A 24,041-nucleotide genomic window follows, 5' to 3' on the forward strand; every position below is an offset into this window, starting at 1 on the left:
GATGTCCTCTTAGGAGAAGGAAAACGATGAACACCAAAAATCAAAGGGCATTAGGAATATAATGGATGTAATAATTTTGATTTCAAGGACAAAACAATTAGACAGACAGTAGATTTCTAGCTATCATAGAGAGAGACCTGAACCAAAGCCCAGGATCTGAACATCCCTGAATTATAGGGAAGATCAGGTCCAAACTTTGTAGCTGGTCCCTACCTCTTGAACTAAACTCTAGATTCATCCATTCCTGAACTTTACTGAAATCCAGATCTCAATTTTGTGGTTTGGCCCAGTGCATGGAGATTACAAGCACACACAAATTCCTCAGCTTACATAACCAACTGCACTATATTTTTAGGTAATAATATTAAAACGTACTTGAAGAATTTCTAGCAAATTTACAATCTGCCACAACAAAACCAAAAAAAGAATAGTTGATTTGAAAATTGATTTGCCAAACGAAAGAACTGTGAAACATTTTACGCGGACCCAAGCCCATCTTCCTTGCAGATTTCAGTCATTCCAGAATTTTAACAAATCTTTCTGACTGAAGCTACTGAAAAGGACAATCCACTTTGGAAATTTTAAATGTGAAATACAATAAAGGAATGGAGGACAGGATATCATTTTCAGCAGATTCTATTACCAGTTGATATACTGCCTACCATTGTCTAACAGACACTGAGCCATTACTCCTGTTTAAAGAGTAATTCTCTGAACAGGATGTATTACATTCACTCTTGATATAGTGTTAGCCCAAAAGTTCTACTCCATCTTTTTTTTTCTTTATGAAGAGTCAGATATGCTAGTGAAACAAAGATATTAATACTATAATCTGTCAATTACTTTCATTGACGTGGACATGACATGACTTTTTCTCCTTCTGTTTTAAAATAAGTAAAATTCAGTTCTAAATATAAATGTTTAATCATTATAATTAATAGATCTTTTATTATTATTTTATTTGTGTTGCCATGGCATGCACAGTCCACGATCAGGGCTCGGGACCTCACTGTACTAGGCACTTCACACACATATAACAAAAAGACAGTCCCTTCCTTGGAGAACTCAAATTCTAAGTACACTAACTAAAGTGATTAAACTGTACTCTTCAAGGCAAGATTAAAAATACATTTCAATTACTCGTGTTCTATTATGAAGTTCATTGAAATTGAATGGACAGTATTTTCATTCCTTAACTTTTTTCAAAATATACGTTTGATATGATTTATGAGATTAAATGACTCCAAAGACAAACAAAAGCTGAATACAAACTCCAGTCTATCAAAATAAAGCAGTCAAATATTCTAAGTTGTTATAGAACATATATAATGTACGTGGGCTACATCTATAACGTATATGGCACACCTATCCTTTTTTCATACATTCACACACAGACGTATTTCATTCAGTCATACACAAATATCCTCACATATGAATCAATACATGAATAAATGCACAACATGGACCAAAACTTAATGTCTTTGCTCTGTCCTTTTTATTATTTTATGGTGCACAATGGGAGTTTTTCATGCGTAAAGACTAAGGCTCCAATACTACATTGAGATCTGGAACTTCAGTGGGTTTCCACACATATCTACTCTAGTGAATACTAATAGAGGATCAAATTCTTGGTATTTAATCAGAGAAAACTCCCATTGGGTGCTGTAAAAATAGCTGTACATTCTGAAGGTGTCCTCATAATAGGAAAGAACAAAAGTTTGGGAAATTGACATTTGACACAGTTCATGCCTATATAAACGTTTCTCATTGCTAGTTTTTTTGTGTCTTCATTATATTTACACTCAAATAGTGAATCTCATTTAAAGTGTGATATTTAAATGTAGATTGATATGTATTTATCCATTAATCTGTACATGCGTGGTATATATATAAGAAACGTCAAACCCTCATTTCATACTTATTACTTATTCACGAAAAGCTCACATTGTCTGCAATGGGAGTTTTGCCTGAGTAAGAACTATAGGATTTAGCCCATATTCTCTATTCACAGGGAAGTAAAAATATAAGGCAAAATTACCCTCTGATCCATAATACAGGTCTTTTATTCACTGCAGTTCAGATCTCTATCAGACATTCTGCACTTGTTTTACGTACTGAACTCAGACTGGTGTGACTTGGAGTTCCATGTAGGATGGATTACAGACTACACAACAGAGATCTGCACTTCAGTGAATAAAATACCTTTACTGTGGATCAGAGAGGAGAATTTTTCTCACAGGGTCAAATTTTTAAAGACCAGAAGCAGAAGTCCATATATGTGCATTTGTGCAAGAAACCGGTTAATTGCACAAGCAAACAGATATTTTATGAGCAATAACCTGTTTGTTTTGCACATTCAATTGACAGATATGCTCATGTAAATACAAGTGATTATGAACCTCAGCATCTATTCATTAAAACTTTGGCCCATCTTATTTCAGTGAGAGACTGTTTTTATTTACAGTATTATCTTCACATCAATTTCTTGGTATTACATTTACAGTGATCTCGCAGAGAACATATTTTTGCCTCCAGATTGTAAGGTTTGAAAATAATTATGTGTGTGTGTGTGTGTGTGTGTGTATACACACATAATGAAGGGAAACATATGGGCTAAGTGGCACAATGCATAAATCCACAAGCCTTTTGCCTCTAAAGTACTGAGTTCAAATATGATTTACAGTAGATCACAAGTGAAATATGTCTGTGGTTTCAAAGTAGCCACTAGACCACATCACAAAACAATCACTCACTTTAGTCTGACTGGCAATATATGCTCAAGTGTGGCCTGATGCTGAAACTGGAGGGTGTACTGAGGTCAAGACTGAGGTGCATTGGAAGGGCAGTGTAAAGAAATGTGCACAGTCCCTTCTGGTACAGCAAGGTGCTGAAGTACGTTTAAGGATCATGCCCCAATTCACTCGTAAGTTTAAAAAAAGAGAACTATAAAATACAGAGAGAGAATGAGTATTCAAAATATTATGGGCAATGTAAATGTTTGAGACAAAAGCCTGGCACTTTCTTTCCATAACAACATATGCAACCACACAAAGACAAGCTCATCACTTATAAAACTCTACATTAATGTGAAGTTCGTGGCTACTGGTTATTTATCTATATTACATCTATTATATCAAACCTGATTGCATTGGGCAGTGAGATCAGTATCTTGCTAATAAATCACTGCTAGTTGTTCCCTGCCTGGCAGATAGCAAATGAGAGTATGAATCTAAACATTTAAAGTGCATTCTGTAGTTTATTATCCAAGTAGAACATGCAGTACATGATGCACAATGATTCCACAGGTTAAAACTGCTTTCGCTAGCTCTCCTACTCGAAACTGAGCTTTACTAACAAATTTAATTTGCATATCATAATAGTCGTATAGAGTCTGTTACAAATCATTCCGATTAAAACCTGCCAAGTAGAGAAACTCAGCTGCAATTTTGTCTTTTACTGATTTTAAAAAAATGGTTTCTCAGAGTTCCATATGGCCATAAAAAGGAACTGAGTTTTAGAATATAGCTGGCCTGATATTCCCTATATACAGTATATGATTTTACTTGTCCCCTGACCTGAGTACTGGAAAATCTCCAAAGTGTACCTTGCAGATTAAATTTCCAGTTCTCCTGTTGGGATAGGGGAGAGGTTTCTTACTTTACAAGAGGTGGGGATGGTGAAGGGTTGTTCCCAGGAAACACTGTACACTCCAGAGGGAAGCCAAACTGCTACCCCACACCTCCCAGGATTGTAGTGTTAAAATCCAACCTCTCCTTGGTGTTCTGCTAGCACCTTCAGGCTCCTTGAGGAGAGACACAGTCACAAGCTTTCCCATCTGTGCCTGCATCCTATCCTATCCTCTGAAAAAGGGTCAAAGGCATGGAGGGGGCAGGCAATGCTGCTTGGTGCACCATTCACTTCCTATTGGCAATTTCCTAGGTCAAGAGGGCATCATGCCATATTGAGCAGCTGTTCCCCGCTACACCTCCTCCCAACCAAGGAAGCTCTGGCTGCACAGTGTCCAGTGGAAAGGCTTCTTGGGGGGCAGGGGTGGGGTAGCACGTAGTGGAGCTACTTGCTCCTAACTTTTCAAAGCTTGTGTCCGCTTCTACCAGTTTAGCTCCTCACTACCAGCACAAGTGAGAGAGAACTTCCAGCCCTAGAGTCAATATTTATTTCATCTTAATGAGGTGTAATAACATACTATAATCTGCAGGTCAATATTTAGTCAAACATGCAAGGGTAAGTTGTCAACATTCAGACAGCAGAGCCATTCTTTGTTAGTTTCAGACAGCTGAGATAGTGCAAACTTTCAGTGTGGAAAAAAGTGCCCTGTAGTTATAAGAGTGGGTGGGTTATTCTAATTCTCACTTTGCACTCTAGCCAGTGTCATTCTTATTCAAGTTTTTTTCAAAACTCAAAATTATCATAAACAAAATGTGTATAGACCTTGAGCAATCAGTTAAATTGCACTATCTTGCAATCATTGCTATGACCAAACAAGCAATTTATGTGCAAGACGGAATCTCCAGTACTAATGTTTTGTATAAACAAGATTTGATGGCAAGTCTAATTGTGAGGAAAAAAGGGACTGAATGCTTTCATGTATTACCTTTTGTCCTGGCCGACCAGATTCTCCAGGTTCTCCCTAATTGAAAGATTAAATAAACAAACAAATAAGCAACCACAAGATCAGACAAAGTGAAAAAAAAACCTCAGGGTCGTAGAAGAGGAGAAAAGAGTTGTGGCATGAAGTGACAGGGATTCTGCAAAAAATGACCACTATAAACACAACATTACCTTAATTCCTGCAGCAGAAGATCCAGGATCACCCTGATATAAAATTCACAAGGAAACAATGATCACACTTATTATGTACATATATTTTCAGGAAACTGATAGTTCAGGAAACTAACAAACACAGGCATGATTATCCTGGAACCTTCTCAAAGTACCTCTCAATTACTGTAGCAAGATTAAATATGTCTTGAGACACTGCATACCAATTTGACCATTGACAATAAGTCAGTATTATTCAAAGAGAAACAATTCTGCTTTCAAAGAAATGCAGATGTGGGATTTGCTTTCCATTTATCCAGACAACATAATAACCTATTCACTTGTTTGAAAAGTTTTACAACCAATAATGTAGTTGCTGTAACAAAAAGGAATTTTAAAGAGATGTGTAGTGGGAAGCTAGAGTATAGTGCTATGCCTCTTCATGTTTTGACATCCCCAAGTCTATGACACATTCAAAATTATTTGCCATATCAAAGAGCATCACTGGTCCTTTGGGTCCACAACTACAGATGGCAAGTCTCAGGCCTTAATTGACAAAGCTTTTGTGTTAATGACATTCAACCTCAAAGAATCCAGTGACCCATTAGTTTATCTTGTTTAACATGTCAGACTATCCATCTCTTTTCCATAGATTTTCGCTGTTTTTATCTTGATGCTTTAATGCACTAAATGTTGTAAGTAACAGAATGTCAGATGAGCTGAAATTTATTTGCTCAGGAAAGGTCAGTTCTGATGAAGCAACTAACTTTCAAAGAGGTTCTCCTGTGTTTTGCTCTGAGTGTCTGGGTTTGATAGGACTTGCCCAAAGTCACAGAATCAGCCAGTGGCTACGGCAGAGTGCTTCTGGTTCTCAGTTCTTTACTAGCCTTTGTAGACTTCTGAAAATTCCTGTACTTTCATTTCACTGCACCTTGTCTTCAATGGGACACCAAAGTAAAGTGGAGGAAGCTAAATTATTAAATGCTATTTCTCACTTGAAAAGTTTTGCTAGTCAACTTATTCATGTAAATAGGTCAACCCTGTGAAAACTGTAGAAGTTGTTTACAGAACCTGTATTTGGACAGTTTCCTTATTATTATTATTATGAATTACGATTGATCAAGAAAATTAAGAGATCACTGTGCAGTAAGCTTACCCTGTGTCTTAAAGCAGAATGCTACTGATGCACATACTGAGTAGAATAGCTAATATCTGTAACAGTAACATCTTAATAGATGTTAAGCACAGTATAAATGCTAAGTATTATTATTATAGTCTTGCACTATATAAAACAATAAAATGTAAACTACTAGTATAAAACCACCAGTTTTTGATTAGCTGTCCTGTGGTTCAGTAAAGCTGAATGAAGAGCCGTGGTGATTTATATTTTAAAAGCCTGGTTTCCTTTTCATAGTTATTGTAACTCTCTCTTCAGAGGGCAAAGAGAAAACAAAAGGCCATTTTCTGAAAGGCTGATTCATGTCTGGAAACCTGAGCGGTCTCATTTTGATAGACATGTATGAGTGATATTGCTGTTGTCCCTCACAGCACGTACAACTGTGAAATCTCAAGGACTTTTTAATAGCTATAAAGTGGCAAAGCAACTGCTGAGAGACAGTCACAAGTTAAACATTTTAAGGGATAACACTGGAAATAGCACAGATAAGACACAAAGTGTTTATGATCCACTTTCATTCAAGAATGAAAACTAATACAGGATAAAGTAAAAACCATGTAGCTAGAGCGTGTTCTCAGTCCCTCACTGAGTCAGCTGGATTGGAAATGAAAGAATTTCAGCAGGAGAAAACACAAATGGAAAAGTACTTCAAGGGGATTTTGGCTGCTTGAGAGGCCAATGGCTACAGCAGGAGAATGGAAGCAAGGACTAATGAGTGGTTTCCATTCCCAAGTCTGCCACTGACTCTGTATGTGACCTAAGACAGCTCACTGATGCCAGCGTTGTCAAAATATACGCACCTAAGTCTATGTTTATGTAGTAAGATCAATGGGAGCTGTGGATGTGCATCATCTGTGGAAAATGACACTACTTTCATTTAGGTGCATAAATATGGGTATATGCTCCTAACTTTAGGCACCCTGGTTTGAAATTGTTATCTCTTCACCTCTCTGTCTCAGTATCCCCATATATAAAATGGGGATAAATAATACTTACCCATGTCACAGGAATTGTGAGTCTTAATGTTTGAGATCTTTGGATAAAGATACTATATAACTGCTTATTATTAATTATTAATTATTATTATTTACTGCAATGGTTTATGTATTGTTCATTCAGACAACATTTATGGAGGTTTACTGTATGGGGGCGTGGACAAAGGGAGAGGTCTGGGTGAACTGGCTCTAATCTTCTTTCATCTCTGAACCTTATTTTTGGTTCAGATTAGTCTTGATAAATCATTCCTGCACATCCAAAACTTCCGCGGTTCCCTCTTTTCTCAGGCTCAAAGACCCCTCCCCATGCTACCTTGAAAAAAGAGGCTCAGTAAGTCCGTAAGCCTCACTGCCGCTCAAGTACTGCTCCAATGCTTTGCCCTAGTGATGTCCTAGAGTGCACCAAATGTTTCAGAAGCCCAAGAGTCATCCAAATATCCCATGTTCCGAGACTTCTGAGGCATATGGTGCATCCTGGCTTAGATATAGCATGCATAACTTTGACCAACACCCAATATTAAAGGTGCAGCAGAAAGGACAGTAGAGAGATATTCTGGAACACAGTGCCAACTGCTTCTATCAGGGCAGGGGGAAAAGGAGAGGATTTCCCATACCCTCATCAATGGCTAGAGGAGAGTGTGAAAGGCTTCTCATGGCACTACCCGAAATTCCTGCAACTATGTTGGAAGAGAAAGCCACAGAGCTCCCGCCTGTCTCCTGAAGACGATCCTGCCATTGACTGGGAGAAGTGACTGATGGATTAAGAAAGGGAAGGAAAACAAGAGCTATTTGGTGAGTATGCTACTGTTGGCTGTTCCTATTAGGGGGCAGCAGTCATCGTGATTTTTTTCCTCTGCAACCAACACAATTAACAACCACTGGGTCAAATTCATCTCTGCTATAAGTATAATGATGGTCAAAGATAGTGCAAGTCACTGGAGCACTAGCCACAGGAGCACTGCTCCTAACTACACTGGTGTAATTGTGGAGTAATTACTCTGACTTCAGTGCTTACTCACTCCTAAACTTCCACACCAAAAATATATTCTCCTAAACTCCTAACCGAACAGTCCTCCACTGCAGAGTCACTCTGCAGGACATAATCAGAGAAGTTCTGTGGCCTTCTCCTATACCTTCACAGATCTATGGGAAGCCCAACTCCTATCATGCAGCAACTAGCCTGATGCTGGTAAAGTAATGAGACCTGTACAAAAACTATCTATCCATCCCCATTTCACCCCAGTACTCCAGACAATTACATGAAACTTGGAAGTGGTGGGAGCATTATATGTTTCAGAGGTTCAGTCAATTCAGTTAAAGTTTTTCAGATGAACATTCAAAAGGCCATCTGCTGACCTATCTTTTCTAAAAGTTCTTCCCAACTAGAATACCAAACAATTTGAGGTCCACACAGAAACACACACAATGTCTGGCTTTGGAAGGATAAATTCCCAACAGAATGAGGAATTGATTTTTTTAGATTTTTTTGTTTTCACTTGGACACATGCCAAGTACTTCAGTAGCAGACACAATTGAAGAACAATTACTGAAGCGTCATAGGACTCACAGGAGAGATTCTGAACTTCTATTTTAGCTGCTGTTGGACCTTAATATTGTTTCATGAACATATACATGACCTATTTATCTGATCTACTGTTCCAATGATTTGGCTAAGCATGACATTCTCAGGACATAAAAAATGTCTCTAGACATGCTACTAGGTCTCTCAGGAAAATAGTTATGAAATCAAACTGCATATATTTTTGAGTAATAGAATAATAATTTAAATATTCAAAAATAGATAGCAATGATTCCTGGCCACTAGAGATCAGACATGCCAAACTTGTGATAAAAATGCAGAAATTGGGCTTGTTTTTGGCTTAATTGACTTGTAAGATGCTTGTTGGCTAGTTTTTGGCTTGTAGCTTGTTGCTTCTTTTTTTTATCTGCTCCCAGCAAGCGGGGGCAAGGGGCAAGCAGAGGCAAGGGGAGAAGAGAGTCAGGGGGCACACAGTCAGGGTGCACAGCAGGCCCACCACAGTCCCAGACTACACGATGGGGGGATATAGTTACAGAGTGTTGGGGTTCTTAGGGACTGGCTTATTTTGGCCTTGTTTTGAAATGGGATTAGCTTGATTTTTGGCTTATTGTGGAAGTCGGGGTGCTTATTTACCACGTGAAAGTTGGCAACCATGCGAGAGAAATGGACTGGATTTGAATTTATTACCTGCAGGTATGATTCTCTATTTTTCCCATTCCTCTTAAACCATAAAATCTGTCAGTGGTAACAATCTCAGCTTCCCGTTTCTCAGTCATAATGCACATGATATATAAAATCACCCATTCTTTGGAGACTTCTGAAATATGGTACCTGAGGAGACTGAGCTGACGTAAAGGCATGGAAGCCAGATCTTTAGCTGGTGTGAAATAACAAAGATCTGAAACATAATTTTTAACTTTCACTCTGAATTTTCAAACTTTTGGGGGTTTTGGTCAGCCACTTGGATTATGTTTTCAACTGTATGCCAGATTGCCTTGGCCCTTCCTTTGGAAAAGAATGTGGAAGGGGATCAGTTTCCCCTTACAGAATTTTTTTTTCTGATCCAGTCAGAGGGCAGCATTCCCCACTCTGAAAAAGTAAGGGGTTGGTCCTCTCAGAACCCTCAGATCTCCTGAGATCCCTACTAATTTCAGGGATCTGTTGGGGACACTGGGTCTCTGTATGGGGGTGCTGTGCCTTGGCACATCTCCCTTAGCTCCAGATCTCCAGCAGTGTGGTTAAGTGGATCTACCTGGCATGTAAAAAGGCATGTCCTGGGAGGGAAGTGGGGACTGAAGTACCATCTATAGGGAGACCTAGCTGCTGCTCCATGTCCTGGTTGTAGAATTCTTCCCTCTCAGACTCAGAGGAACTCCCCAATGCACATCCTGAGTACTCAGCCTGTACACTGCAGCTAGGATTTTGGACCCAGATTTTTAAAGGTATTTAGATGTTGCTGCCAAACTATTATTGACTGTTGATATGATTTTGGTTCATAAGTCTCTTACTGCCTTTTGAAAATAAGATTTATGTTCTTACACCAGTTAGGCATTGCAATGCTGAACGCAGCAATGTCTTTGGCCTTAATACTCAAAACTTGCATCATTTACCAAACAGACATAACAAGAATATCTGATAGCTTGTGATTCAAGTTTCTGTGTAATGCATATTTAGAGGTTTATAAAAGATGCAATGTCAGGTCTCATGTTTTAACTACTGTAGCATAAGCAGGCCCTCTGTACTTAATTAGAACTGATGAGTTTCTGCTGTTTGTGAGAATGAGTCAAGGTCAGACCATTCAACCTTTTAAAAAGTCTCTTTGTATATTTTCTTTTTGGTATCATTCCCCTTTCATCTTCTGGTTATATTTTATGGCCTTTAAAATATCCTTTCATCTCTACTCATTAATAGATGTACCTTTTCACCCATGTCACCTTTGGGTCCGTTTTCTCCAGCATCACCCTAAAATTAAAAAATATATATATTTGCAGTGCTGTTTTGCAATTTTTAAAATAATTTTCATGCATTCACAAAGTATCCAGAAATAACTTGCAACTTGCAAACACTGTTACCAGGCTAACAGTTTTAATTCACCAGCCGGAGTCTATAATAAATGACCAAATAAATAAATGTATTTACCTTACCACCCTGTCTCTCAAATAAATGTAATAAGACATTTATAACATGAACTCAGAGTCTTCATTCAACTTAAATCCACAGGAGGAGAAAAACATGATTTGATATATTTCATTTGGATTTGTAGTCTGAAATATAACTTACACAACTGTTATATTTGATCACTGATAGGAAAGGTATTTCAAAGTTATAAACCTCTTCACAGTTCCTTGAGTAAATACAAACTGTCATGTCATTTCATCTTCTTGTTCATTTAGTCTACAGACATCCCCAGTTCATTCTGGTTCAGTGACAAAGGAATGATTTTATGATGATTCAGCATTAGGAATAACCAGTAAATATTTTTCACCACAAAGTCATTGATAGACGCATTTGATCAAACAGAGTTGGCAATTACTGGCTTCCAATACATTTTTATTATGATTTTGAAGCAATTCATGATATGCTCTTTGAATTTCAAGTATTTCCCCATGAATCAGTGTGAAGTTAGCAAAACTTAACTAAAATATAGAATAAGCTACCAAAACCATTCATGTCTCCATGTAAATGCTAAGCATTACTCAAAGAGGTAATGTTGAAGTAGTACTCTTGTCATTGCCTGGGAGAAAATGTCCCTATTTAAAAATTGTTGATAGCTTTTTAAAAGAAATATTTTAAAAGCTTCACCTGTACAGAAAGGCTGAATCCTAATTTACACTGACTCACCCCTTGCTGGCCAGAGAAGTGTAAAAGGTTTAAATGAGAATCAGGCCCAAAGACTTTTGCAGGCTTCTGAGTTCTTGAAAGAGAGGGGATTTTTTAAAATATTTTTTTCATCAACTAAAATTTGTTGATAAATATTATCTACTATTGGACCAAAGAGTGTACCAGTGAACCCATGTCAAACACAAGGAATTCTTATACAAGTAATGGATGGCTGTCATTTATAAAATATTTGTTAAGGAATTCTCATTGCTTTTGAAACCATTTTGGAAATTTTCCTGACTAGGATCATTAAAAAAGTTGCCCAAATAAAACAAACAGAAAAAACCTTTTAAAAAAGGTATGGCCCAATCCTGGCCTCCCACCCCATCTGCTTATGTAGCTAGTTGGGGATGATTCTCTATGCCATTTCCCTCCTGGCCCAAGTATAAGGTGCATTTCAGGATTTTCCTGAGGTCTGGATGGCATGTAGCCAGAGAAATTTACTCCTTGACTAGCCCCATTGTTTTCAATCTATTACACTGCTTCAGGAGAGTAAAGGGAGGCTCGGTTCTATAAGCCTTGCTCATGTAGAGTAGCACTTTCTTATAGGAGTAGTCCCATTAGAATTCTGCTCTGATAGAACAGAATCAGACCCATAGTTACTAGTACTGTGGGGACGATTCTGATCTGTGATATTATACTGGTGTAACTCCATTGATTTCTATGGAGTTGTTCCTCATTGATACCAATGCAAGTGAGAACAAGTAGCGCATTTGTGTTCCTGTCCTTTTTCATGCAGTCTAAAGTTGAGATGGATGGGCCATCCATCCTTATTCTCACCCTTATTCTCTCACCCTTATTCAAGTAGAGCTGGGCTGCAACAGAGAACTCAACATGAGTAAAATGAGATATCACTGTCCTATCTGACTGCCTTTCCAAGAAACTACTGCCCACAGACACTCACAACACCAACACCAAGTAATGCAAACCAGCTTGCTTTTCTGTTCATTCAAAGCAGGAACATTCTTTAAAAATACTATAATATCAGAGTCCACCTGCGCAGCCCTAGCATATATTAGTGAGCACATACAGGACTCACACGAGTAGTTTCATTAAGTCAATGAATTGTTTGCATGAGTAAGTGCTACTTAGCCCCAATAAAGGGTTCCACAAGAGGGTCCACAGTTTTGTCAGTTCAGTGACTGAATTCTAGTTAATAATTTTTAACACAGCAGGTTGTTGTTTTTTAACAGATCAGTCCTCACTGCTGCCTGCGCATTCACAATTCTTCAAAACAAGATAAACACAGGGAAAGTGAAATATGCCTCACCTTTTCTCCTCGTTCTCCAGGGTCACCCTGATCAAAACAGTAGGAACAAAGAAATCTTGACGTTATTAAGATGATGTCATTAGATAACTCAACAGAAGAGACATTAGATAACATATTTAATGCAAGACACTGTAGAGCAGCTGAATTTCATTTAATATTACAGATTATTCAATAGAAGAAGCCATGTCAGAAAGGATTCAATACTATAATCTGATGGGCTGCATCAACACATTACACACAGTGCAATGCAAAAGGCTGGTCAGTTGTGTGGAAGGCTCATCTTGGTTTTTCACTCTGGATTAAGGGAAGTGAGGAACAACTTCATGGCTCTGTGAAGCCACCCATTAGGACCGAGAGGAACCAGAGGGAGATGTGCCAAGCCCACCTTACTCTGGAGGGACTGAGGGAGAGAAGAAAATGAAAAAGAGAGCGGTCCTGACGTTTGGAGAGGAGTTTGGAGGACACCTAATGAGAAACAGAAACCCCTTAAATATCTTGTCTAGATTCATAATCTGGTAGAGAGCAAAAAATGCTTGCAGAATTCTATATAAAAAAAGACAGTTTATAGCCATTACTTTTTAATTACACTTTGTGTGAGAAGCCAGTACAATGGCAAATCCCCTTTCATACACTGAATCTGACCCTGGCAACTCATCTCTGTATTTTTGACCATTCTAGCTTATCCACACCACTTTTGATGGTTGCTTGGCAACTCCAAGAATACTGCTGTGAATATGAATTAAGCAATAACTGCAAATACTTTGCATTCACTGCGTTTAAACAAGAAAAGGGTATGCCCCAAATGGCTTGTTTTCTTTCCTGATGGACAAGCGGCAAGTCAGTACATTTTAAAGACTATCCTGGCTAGCTGTCAATAGCAATGTGATCTGTAAAATCAGCTGAGAGGCATATGTGCCCGCACAGACACACAGACACAGCTGATGGGATTAGAAATTGGTATTATCCTTTCTGAGAGGCCCAACAATCAAAGCATTTTGGATGTGTCTAATTTTTATTCAGACAAAGTTATCAAGTTTTGTGTGTTCAATTTCATCTGTTCGGAATCAAGTAAGGAATAATAATCAAAAAAATAAATGCAAGGCAACATTTTCTTTTTGCCATAACTATGGACTCAAACCTTCTCCCACTCAAGTTTGCTGTTAACTTCCAAAGAAGCAGTCTCAGACCTCAAGATTTAATCCTGACATTCATCAAAGAATTGACTGCAGTAGTTCTTAAAAAAGGGTCTGAAATGCATTATGAGAAGTATAAACAACACTATGTAAACAGGTTTCCAAATTCCTAAACGCTTGCATCATATTTGCCTTGCAGTGCACATATACTCGTCACTAATGTTGACTGGAACTATGCATGTGCAGCAAAAGAACATGCCCCTTTATGGTGAAATGTTTAAAGTCTCTTAATACCACTTAACACTGTAGAGAGGCAGAGCCCATTACAAATTAATCATGATATACAAATAAAAAAGCATGACACTATCATCCATATACATACCTGTACTGTGCTTTATTTTTCAGTTGGTTTTCTACACTAACCTTAAGCCCTGGTGCTCCGCTTTCTCCCATTTCGCCGGGCAAACCTGGCTCACCCTAGAATGACAACAAATAAAGACGTGGTGTTAAGAAAAAGAAGATGAAGAATATCAGCAATATTCCACCTAATGTCTCCTATTGGGTTTGTAGTAGTGATGGAGAAACCTCAAAAAGGGTTCAATTTGGGTAAGACCCCAAAAGTTGGGATGCTAATATGAAGCTTGCTGAACCTCTTGGGGCTGATTATGATATCATTTACTCCTGTATAAATCAGGAATAACTCTACCGAAGTCAGTGGAGTTACAATGGTATCATATTATCCTCAGAGGAGGATCAGGGCCCTTGAGTCAGCAAAACTGGCCATTATCCTCATACATCTTTCTAAGAAGATTGCTAGCATGTCCTCCTTCTCTTTGGCCTGGAAATAGCACAATAATGGCCTTTTAAAAAAAAAGTTATTTTGGTACTTCTGGAGGAGAGATGTGCAGAGGCATGTGAAAACCCATGACAACAAATGTTAGCTTTCAAAAAGGTCCAATTCTAGAAATGTGAGAGGTTTTGGGAAGTAGAGTGTTGTTTTTATTTTTGAATATGGACTTGTTTGCCCAACTCTCATGGCCTGAAACTGAGGATGGAGAACCAGGAGGTGCCCATTCAAAGATGCGCAGGTTGGGATAACAGTAATTAGCTAATGCTCAGTAGTGTTTGTTTATTGTGTAGGCAGTGTAAGGTTATGAAACCCAACCACTTAAAAGCAAGGAAATGTCTGAATGGTAGGTAAGAACATTGTAATTTACAAACTTTAATTGTTTTTTTTAAACACTTTTTTTTCCACTTTATGAATTTCCCATGTTTTCCCCCCTCTGTGTAGATAAATAAAGACACCATTTAAAATTTTTTAAATAAATGTAATGGAGAGGTCAACCAATTATTAAAGAAATTAGTGGTGCTGGCCAATCTAATAATGACTCCTACAGAACCCTGCCTCATTCAATCACCTAATAAGGTATACATGTTCCTCAGATAACCGTTAACCACATGCATGCATAGCACAGCTTACCTTCACTCGACCGTTGATCAAACATGATCAAAAGGCATAGAGGTCAAGATTTTAAAAACATATATGTATAAAGTTAGCTCGTAAATCTATATTTAGGTACCTAAATAAAGTGGTCTGGTTTTAAGAAGTGCTGAACACTCATCAGCTTCCATTGTAGCCAAGCTAGAGACAGACACTAACATAACACAGGGAACTGAGCTGACCAAATAATAATAATAATGAAAAAAAACTGGGAAAATTTCTTCAGACTTTGCAGAAATATTCTCTTCTGCCTTCAGAGAAAATCTAGCAAAAAACAAACCAGTTTTGAAAGTCAAAGTTAGAGGGCAATTAAAATGGAAGCTGCTTGCAACCACAACTACTATGGAGAGATTCTACTTTTCCAGAACACAATCTTCCATTGCCAGATGCTTTTTCCATCCCTAACTGCTATGGTCAGTTATAAACCACAGCTCTGAAGTACCCATTCCTCACAGTCATGTAGCATTCTATTTCTGAACTAGGTCATAAAAAAGGTGGGATATGTTATGATTATCAAGAGTTGGGTAATTTGAATAATACAAAACAAGAATGTTGAGATTCTCCCAAAAGCATTTGTGACATTAAGGAGGGATGTTTTCCAAGCAGGGGGTGAGGAATTAGCCATCAGAGCACCATGATAGTCACAGAGAGTTATATGGCAATTCATTGTCAATATTTTTAAATGGGTTCAGCTTTAGATTGCCAATTTTGGTTGGATGAATTGCTGGAGGTTTCATCACATGACATAATCTTTAATTAAAGATTTATCTTTAATTCCTGGAGACTTCAGGACAAACCTGGAGGCTTGGAACCCTACAGCCAGCTACTGTAGCAATTAAATCTGATCTATCAGGAAGCTAGGATTTAAATGTACTGGCTATCAAACATCCATGTCCTACAAAGGGACAATCTAAAAGTCACTTAAAGAGAACTGTCATTTGAGACACTGAGATGGAATGAGCACTTGTATATTTACTCATTTCTCCACCCTTCCAAAAAACAAGTCATTGTTCATTTCTGTCCCCTTCACTTTAAAACAGCTGTTGTCTGCTGACACTTGCCAAGGGCTTAAGTCTTTAATCAAAGTATCAGGGTTCCAAGCCTCCACCTTCTTCCTAGGCCTGCACATCAGTGGTATTAATGCCCATAGTTATTGGTATGGTAAAGAGAGGATGCATAAGTAGAATAGAAAATTCATCTGATTTTCCTTGAAGTGAAATGAAATGCTGAAGCTTTTATCGAGTTATAATAAATCCCTCCTAAAACAAAACTCCATCTCTGACCCCCCCTGTGGGTTTCTATAATTTACTCTGCCTAAGCCCTGTGCTGGGTTTCCAGGGTGGTCGGTACCAAGTGAGAGAGAGCTATGGGGGAAAGGAGAAACTGAAAATATATCTGGAGGGACAGCACATGAATAACATACATTTGAACGGATTATCCTCCTCTGAATTTAATGGCCAGCATTGCAGGGATTATCTCATGTTCTGATTTTTTTTTAATACACACAATACCCCCTCTTCAATTTTTCATCGTACTCTTTTCCAGGAGCCCATTTAGTTTTCTGAGAGTCTTGATGGGTGAATCAGCTATGATATTGCTGATTATTCTTAGCACCATGCACACGTGAAATCTCAAAAACTTGGCAGCCAACTCAGAGCTATCAGTACCCTCACTCAGCTAGTTTGTATCATTGCCCTGTACTAAACTTTCCTAAACATTGGCCCTGTACCCTAGTGCAAGCAACTAGCTACATCTCTCCTGCAAGTGAGAAACTAAAGACCTCCCCTACCCCTGCACCTTTTTACAGATAATAATTCAGTCAAGTATTGGGGTGCTCCAAAGGCTTATTTTACTAAGCTATTCCAAAACTCTTGAGCTGAACGGTGGTGTGACCATACAGGACAGGAGTGCCTTACATCAGCGGGGAGAGAAGGGCATATGAAAATTGTTTCACAGCCCACCAAACTGAGGGCCAGCCCTGCAAAGAATCTAGTAGAAGCAAAGAGAAGACAACCACAACAGGGGGAAAATGGCAGAAACCTACAGTCTGGCTGTTTCTAAGGAGTATTGGGTAATGCACTACGAAGAGCAGCAGAACACAAGGGAACTTTGCAAGTTGCAACTTTTTTCTAGGGGAAAGTCAAATCTCAAAGTGGGACACTGTCACACAATCCATTACGGCTTGTGTGATCTCTCTATACTATGGACCACATTTTGCTCTTCAGTTGCATCACTGGCACCGAGGGTAGGATCTGGCCATATACACTGATGGTTTTTAACGTCTGTTTTTCAAAGTCTTTCAAAAAACAAAACAAAAAAACCCCCAAACCCTGACAACATTTCAAACACTCAGTTGATTAGGAAATTCCACAGGTAGTTATAAAAGCAAAACAGCAGCTGACATTTTAAATGTAGATAGATTGATGGTGCTTCCTCTGCTATACCTTAAAACACAACATTATTTCGAGTTTATTGGTCCCAACTGACCATTTTAGTAGTTAGGCTGAAAATAATGTTGAATGCCTTTGTTACAAAGTATGGCTTATTACTTTATATTTTTTTTTAACCAAAACACATTTTAAAACCATAATGTAAAACACTGCTTGGGTCTTTTTCAACCATTCAAGTAACTGTTTCAAAGAGAAACAAAAGATTTATGTCATTTTTAAGGTGGAAAAGTGGTTACACCATTTTTTAAGGAAATGAGGCACCAAAGGAAAAATTGGTCATTCAACAGGGCTATCACATGCAATAATTTCAATCAGATTGTTTTTCAACTTGGCATTGGTAAAATGAAGAAAGCTCTGAATTTAAATCTTTAATCACAGATAATTTGACATTCGCTATGCTGCAGTGGATGTGTTTCCTGACTAGTGCTGAAGTCTATCCTTAACAATGATGATAACAAAGATGTTAGATTGTGGAAATAGTTGTCTTCTGTATAACATTTAGCTCTATAATTTATTCAGGATTTGGGGGAGGGGGTTCCACCCCCCAAACAGTTACTCTGTTCAGAGCACATTCCAAAGTTGAGGTAATGGCCCGCTCTTTTTAAACTTCTGGGGGGAAAAAAGGCACCATCATTCTAAGGGGGGAGCGGGGACCACCAAGCAAACATAACATGTCCTATAATCTTTTAGTGCGTAAAATATAATCCAAGCTCTTAATTAAAGTAAGAATGAGGACTGTATTGTGTCCTCCCATGGAAGATGGACATAGGGCCCAGGAAACTCTGTAAAGTCACCCCTGGAGACTTCCCTTGTAATCCTTTCCCTGCAGGGAGGAGCTCCGGGGATTGCAGAGGAAGAACTATTGCAGCTTCCCAACCCCGTGTGGATCCAAGGGAATCTCCAGCTCCAGTTCTTCCGCTCTGCTTCTCTGTTCCACACCCAGCTAGATGGCTTCTTCAAAGCTATGCTCCTATTGGCTACTAATGCTATGCCTACGACAGAACCACCCTGTCATATGCAGGAACAGCATCTTAGCAAACACCGCTTCTATTAGTATTAATGTGGGCTGGGATACGCCCTGCCTCTTGAAGTGGGTTTTGCAGCTCTGTGGAGCCCACTTGACACAGTAGTTCGTAGAGAAGCTTCCACAATGTCCAGCAGCAGATGTCATGGTGCTGGTAGCTTCTCTGCTGCGCACACCTCCCAGCTGCTGTCAGTTTTGTTTGATCTGGTGTCCTTGCAGAAGCAATGGTGGCAATCAGGTCCACAGAAAACATGTCCCAAGACTGTAAACATACAAATACTCCTTCTAGAGCAAAAGTGCAGTTTTAATATACTTTAACTTTTTTTGCATTACCAACCGTACCACTTCCTAGCCTTTAAGAACACAACATTCACCTCTAAAGAAGGATCATATATTGAAAAAAAAATGTGACTGCCTATACAAAAGACAATGAAATATCAGAAAAAGTGCATGGGTTGCAGTTATTGTTTTTCAAAAATTAATATCAATGTGGCCAAAGAGCTATAAAACTTGGAACAGTGAGTTACATTGTCCATGTTCCTAAACATGGATAATGGATAAACATTAAATACTGCAGCCACAGGATCACCACATGGCAGTCTGACATCAAGTCACTTTAGCTAAACCCAGGGCAAAAGAACATGAAGCTTCCTGTAGTCTCTTCCTAACCCAGAGAGAGGTATGTTGTGACCTAAGCAATGGTGACTTTGGACCTTGGTGCACATTGGTAGAAGTTTTAAAGCTACCTTGTCAGCAATAAGAATGGGGAATTTTAGTCACATCACATAGCGCAGTATTACGGAAGTTGCCAAAAATGGACCACGAAGCATATTGCGCAGTCTGTGCGGGACAGGAGTGGTGAAAAAGGAACATGCTACACGCAATAAAGGACTGAGTACTGATTTAATTTACACTGGTATTAATCAGGATGAATTCCATCAGTGGATTTATACTGGTATGAAAGAGATCAGAATCAGGCACGTAATTCTTTAGATTCCTACAGTGTCTTTAAACCAAGCATCTCAAAGCATTATCTAAACACTAGTTAAATCACACAAATCCTATGTAAGGTAGAGAAGCATCATCCTAATTTTACACATGGAGGAAACTCAGACACAGAGAGACAAAGTGACTTCAGTGGAGTTCAGAACTCCATGACAATGTAACACCAGCTCATGAGTTGAGCTCAACTTCCTGCTCTGACCTCTAAATAAGTAGTTTATCTGCTGACCACTGACACAGAAAAATAATACTGCTGACCCAGGAGGATTTTTTTGTTGTTTATAATAATACAGAGAGATGGTCCTCATTTGTGCAGTAATGATGGTATATTTTCAAACAAACACACAAATAGGCTGAAACATTCAGAGGCTTTAATATATTACAGGAGTCAGCTTCTGGGCATGTAGCCGCCATCAACGCTAAGTGGAGTTCTGCACATTAACTCCAAGTGCACTGATGGGACAATATGCACAGTAATGCAAAATCAGCAGCAACATGCTAACAAGTTAAGCAGCCTTCACTATTGCTATAGAGATCACAGGATTGCCACTGTTAAAGATAACTGTTGTTTCAGTAAGCTGTGATGCCAATGCGTAACACAGAAACATCATTATATTACATTATCGCTAAGGATGGGCGAACCATTCTGAATAACACCACCTACCACCCAGAACTTCTGAGAATTTCTAGAACTGACAGTAGTGTGAGGATACAAATACAAAGAACGAAGCTTTATGCAGCAACTAAAGAACCCCCTAACCAGGAAGTTCCTACATTCATTAAGCTCCCTGCTGCAACACATCCTGGTCTTCTCTGGTTACTGTGAAAGACCAGGAACTCTATAATCACTTCACATCTCCCTTTCTCTTTCATTAAATATTACAACTTAAATTATAAACCAATGTACAACAAGAAAAGGAGTACTAGTGGCACGTTAGAGACTAACCAATTTATTTGAGCATAAGCTTTCGTGAGCTACAGCTCACTTCATCGGATACATTCAGTGGAACAGTTCAAAATAAACTTCAATTTTCTTAAAACTATTTACACTACTATGTCCCCTTATCAACTGCATTAAAATAGTCCAGAGTAGTATTCTAAGCATTTCAGGGGCTCTGATCAGTCTTCCAGACCATGTTGTCAGTTCTGTTGAGTTTATGCATGGAGTTTCCTGTCGAGGAGGCTCACTTCCTGGTAGAATATCTGTAGGACCCAGATCCTCTCTTTGTTGTGTTGCAAAATATTGAAGATGAACCCGATTCCTCTGAAGAGTCCTTTAGGAGTCTTTACTAGGTGGGATCGGGGAGTTTCTGCCAAATTGGGAACAGCTCCAAGTGTCTGGGAGCTTTTGAGACAAACTTTGTTCCCTCGTCTCAGTTCAGGTAGTGCTTGTCTTCTGTGCTGAATAATGAAGTTTTTTTGTTGCAGAATTTTTATTCCAGCATCCTGTTTTCAAAATTCCTTCAGGTCAGTCCTTAGTCACCCTGACATCAGAAGTTCTACCAGAGATAGTCCAGACACGAGGCATATTGACTGATATGCCAGGAGTCTTCTGTTATGAATCCACTGATTTTTGAAGAAGTCTTTTTAAAGTCTACACTGTTTCTCCCCTTCCCAGTAGCTCTGGGAATAAAGGGGACTACTACAATGAGGTTCAAAATCAAAATCCTGTGCAAATGCTAGCAGTATTTCATAGGTAAATTAAGGCCCATTACCAAATATGAAGACTTTAGGAACTCCATGTCTTGCAAATGCTGACTTTAGTTTCTGGATGACCTGTGCTGATGAAGCGTGTGTAAGTATGTCCAAGTGAATACATCTGGAGAACTACAATAATGTGTGCGAGTCCTTTCCAGAAAACAAATCTGTGGCTACCTGCTGCCAAGTTCTGTCAGGTAGCTTTGTAGAGAGTAATGGTTCTGGCAATTTTTTTTTTTACTTGTTACATATCTCATAGCCCTCTACTAAGCTCTGAATTTGCCTACTCAGACAGGGCCACCACATGGATTGTTGTGCTCATGCCCTGCACTTGTTTATGCTTTGGTGTCTCTCATGGATTTTGGAGAGCATCTCTTTCTGAAGTACCATCGGGATCAGAATGAACCATCCTTTCAGAAACATCAGTCATGTGAAGGTCATTTAGATTCTGCCAATATTGTAGTAGGTCTGGTGGAATTTGGCTCCAGAACTTTGGCAAAGTTGAGTCAGTTTCTGGTAACTCCTATCCTTTAGCTGTTCATCTCCAATTTGTTGAAGTCAGCTGGCAGATGCTGGAATTGCTTCCAGAAAAAGGACAATGTAGACTTTGACATCTTTCTCTAAAGCTTTTTCTTCCATTTGTGGCTGCTCAACTGGGGATCTAGAAAGTGTCTGCTGCTATGAGTGCTTTCCCTGCTATATGTTCAATGTAGAAAGCAGCCATAGTCAAAATCTTTGAATCCTAGGCGGAAAGTCATCCAATGATTTTGAACATCATAATGCCACTAAAGGCTTTTGGTCTGTTTTAATACTCAAATGCCAGCCAAACAGATATGCACTGAACTGTTCACAGACAAAAGTGACTACTAGAGCTTCCCTTTTCCACTTGAGGATATTGCTGCTCGCTTTCTGTAAGCCTTCTTGATATGAATGCAACAGCCTCTGGTCTCCTTCTGGGTGGTTTTGTGTGAGCACTGATCCTAAACCATATGAAGATTCATCTGCTGCTGGATATTTTATTGGATATTGTGCAAAAACATGTGGCGATATCAGTAGTTCTTTTATTTTATTAAATGGGTTTTGTTGTGTGCTCCCCCAGATAAATGTATTATGACCATGAAGGAGATCTCTTAAGGGTTTTGTTAGATGAACTAAATTTGTTAAGAATTCTACAAAATGTTTTATCATGCCCAGGAATCTTCCTACAGCAAAAATGTCTTTGGATTAAGGTAAGATGAGTAATGCCTTCGGTTTGTCTGAATCCAGCTGCATTCCCTGTTTACTAATTGTGTGTTCAACAAATTTTGTGTGTTCCTTTTTCCAAATTCACATTTCCCATTCAGAGAGAGGCCAGCTTGTTGGCAGCATCTCAAAACTTCATGTAGTCACTTTTCATGTTCATTTTTATCTCTGCCATACACCAGCACCTCATCTGCATGGCAAAGGATGCCAGGCAGACCTGACACAATCTGAAAGATTCTCTTTTGGAAATGTTCTGGTCCTGAAGATATGCTGAATGGAAGACAATTAAAACAGGGGCTTCCAAACAGCATCATGAATGTCATTAATAGTACAGGTTCTTTAGCAAGGAGGATTTGCCAGAAGCCTGCTGTAGTACCTATCTTTGAGAAGACTTTGGCTTCTGATAACTGAGCTAATGTCTGGACAACTGCGAGAAGCATGTGTCTTTCTCTGCACATGCTTTTATTAAGTTGTGTTAGGTCCACACAAATTCAGATTTTGCCCTTGGACTTTGATACTACATACTATGGAGACATTGCATAATACCCCAAATATATCTTAGAATTGTTTTGATATCCTGTAAGCTGTGGGAAAGACATGCAAAGGAACCAAAGGGAGTTGAAAGCCTGTTTCACCTTGCAGGTACTGTGTGCCCTGCAGGACTGGGATCAAAAATCAGGACTGTTCAGCAAAAATTGAGGTGGGTGGCTAACCTAACTTTTGCTGTATGTCTTGAATTTAAAAGAAAAAGGACCAAAAGGGTAAAAAAGCAAGAAAAAAAGCAGCCTCTTTCATGTCAGCATAGTTTTGGTGTGATGAGTACCTCTTGGTATAGCATCTGGTTGATTTTTCCCTGCCCCTGAGAGGAAAGGTTTGTCAGTGCTGCTATATTTTTCAGTCACTAGAATGTAATTAATTTTAAGGAAGAGGAAATACAAGAGGCCCCCAAAACCTAATCCAGGCTAATTTTCCTGTAAAATACATGAACGAGGACAGGGGGAAAAAGTGGTTTCTCAGACATGTTACTGTGATTTTCATTTCAAGCAAGGGTTGAATTACCTCCTTTCAACTTGCTTTTCGTCCATCCCCCCCCCCCCCTAAAAAGGAACTTAAAATTGTTTGTTTAAGGCCTGGAAATCTCTTCTGGCCCACTCACCAGGTGAAATTAAGTGAAAAGACTCTTCAACAAGGCTCAGCTGGCCCACAAACTCGTCTGAGAATTTGTGAATTATACTCAATGATGTTTCCTTTCTTTGTATTTCTTCTTTTAATAAACTGCACTTCATACAACATGGTTTTTATACCTGCAAAAAATACTTTAAAGAAAATCTTTTAAAATATGTATCCTGT

The 24,041-nt window shown here is 38.8% G+C and overlaps 1 protein-coding gene across 1 annotated transcript in view; it reads right to left on the reverse strand.

Annotated features, from left to right (window-relative positions):
* Positions 1-24,041, reverse strand: part of COL25A1 (collagen type XXV alpha 1 chain) — a 409,341-nt gene that overhangs the window by 68,052 nt on the left and 317,248 nt on the right. Inside the window, exons 13-17 of the mRNA XM_073340873.1 lie at positions 14,198-14,251; positions 12,642-12,668; positions 10,409-10,453; positions 4,801-4,833; positions 4,613-4,648 (exon numbers count right to left, since the gene is read on the reverse strand). Of these exons, the coding sequence (XP_073196974.1) occupies positions 4,613-4,648; positions 4,801-4,833; positions 10,409-10,453; positions 12,642-12,668; positions 14,198-14,251 (195 nt within the window). The remainder of the gene's footprint in view (positions 1-4,612; positions 4,649-4,800; positions 4,834-10,408; positions 10,454-12,641; positions 12,669-14,197; positions 14,252-24,041) is intronic.

The sequence above is a fragment of the Lepidochelys kempii genome, chromosome 4 (assembly GCF_965140265.1).
Source record: "Lepidochelys kempii isolate rLepKem1 chromosome 4, rLepKem1.hap2, whole genome shotgun sequence".
Taxonomy (NCBI): Eukaryota; Metazoa; Chordata; order Testudines; family Cheloniidae; genus Lepidochelys; species Lepidochelys kempii.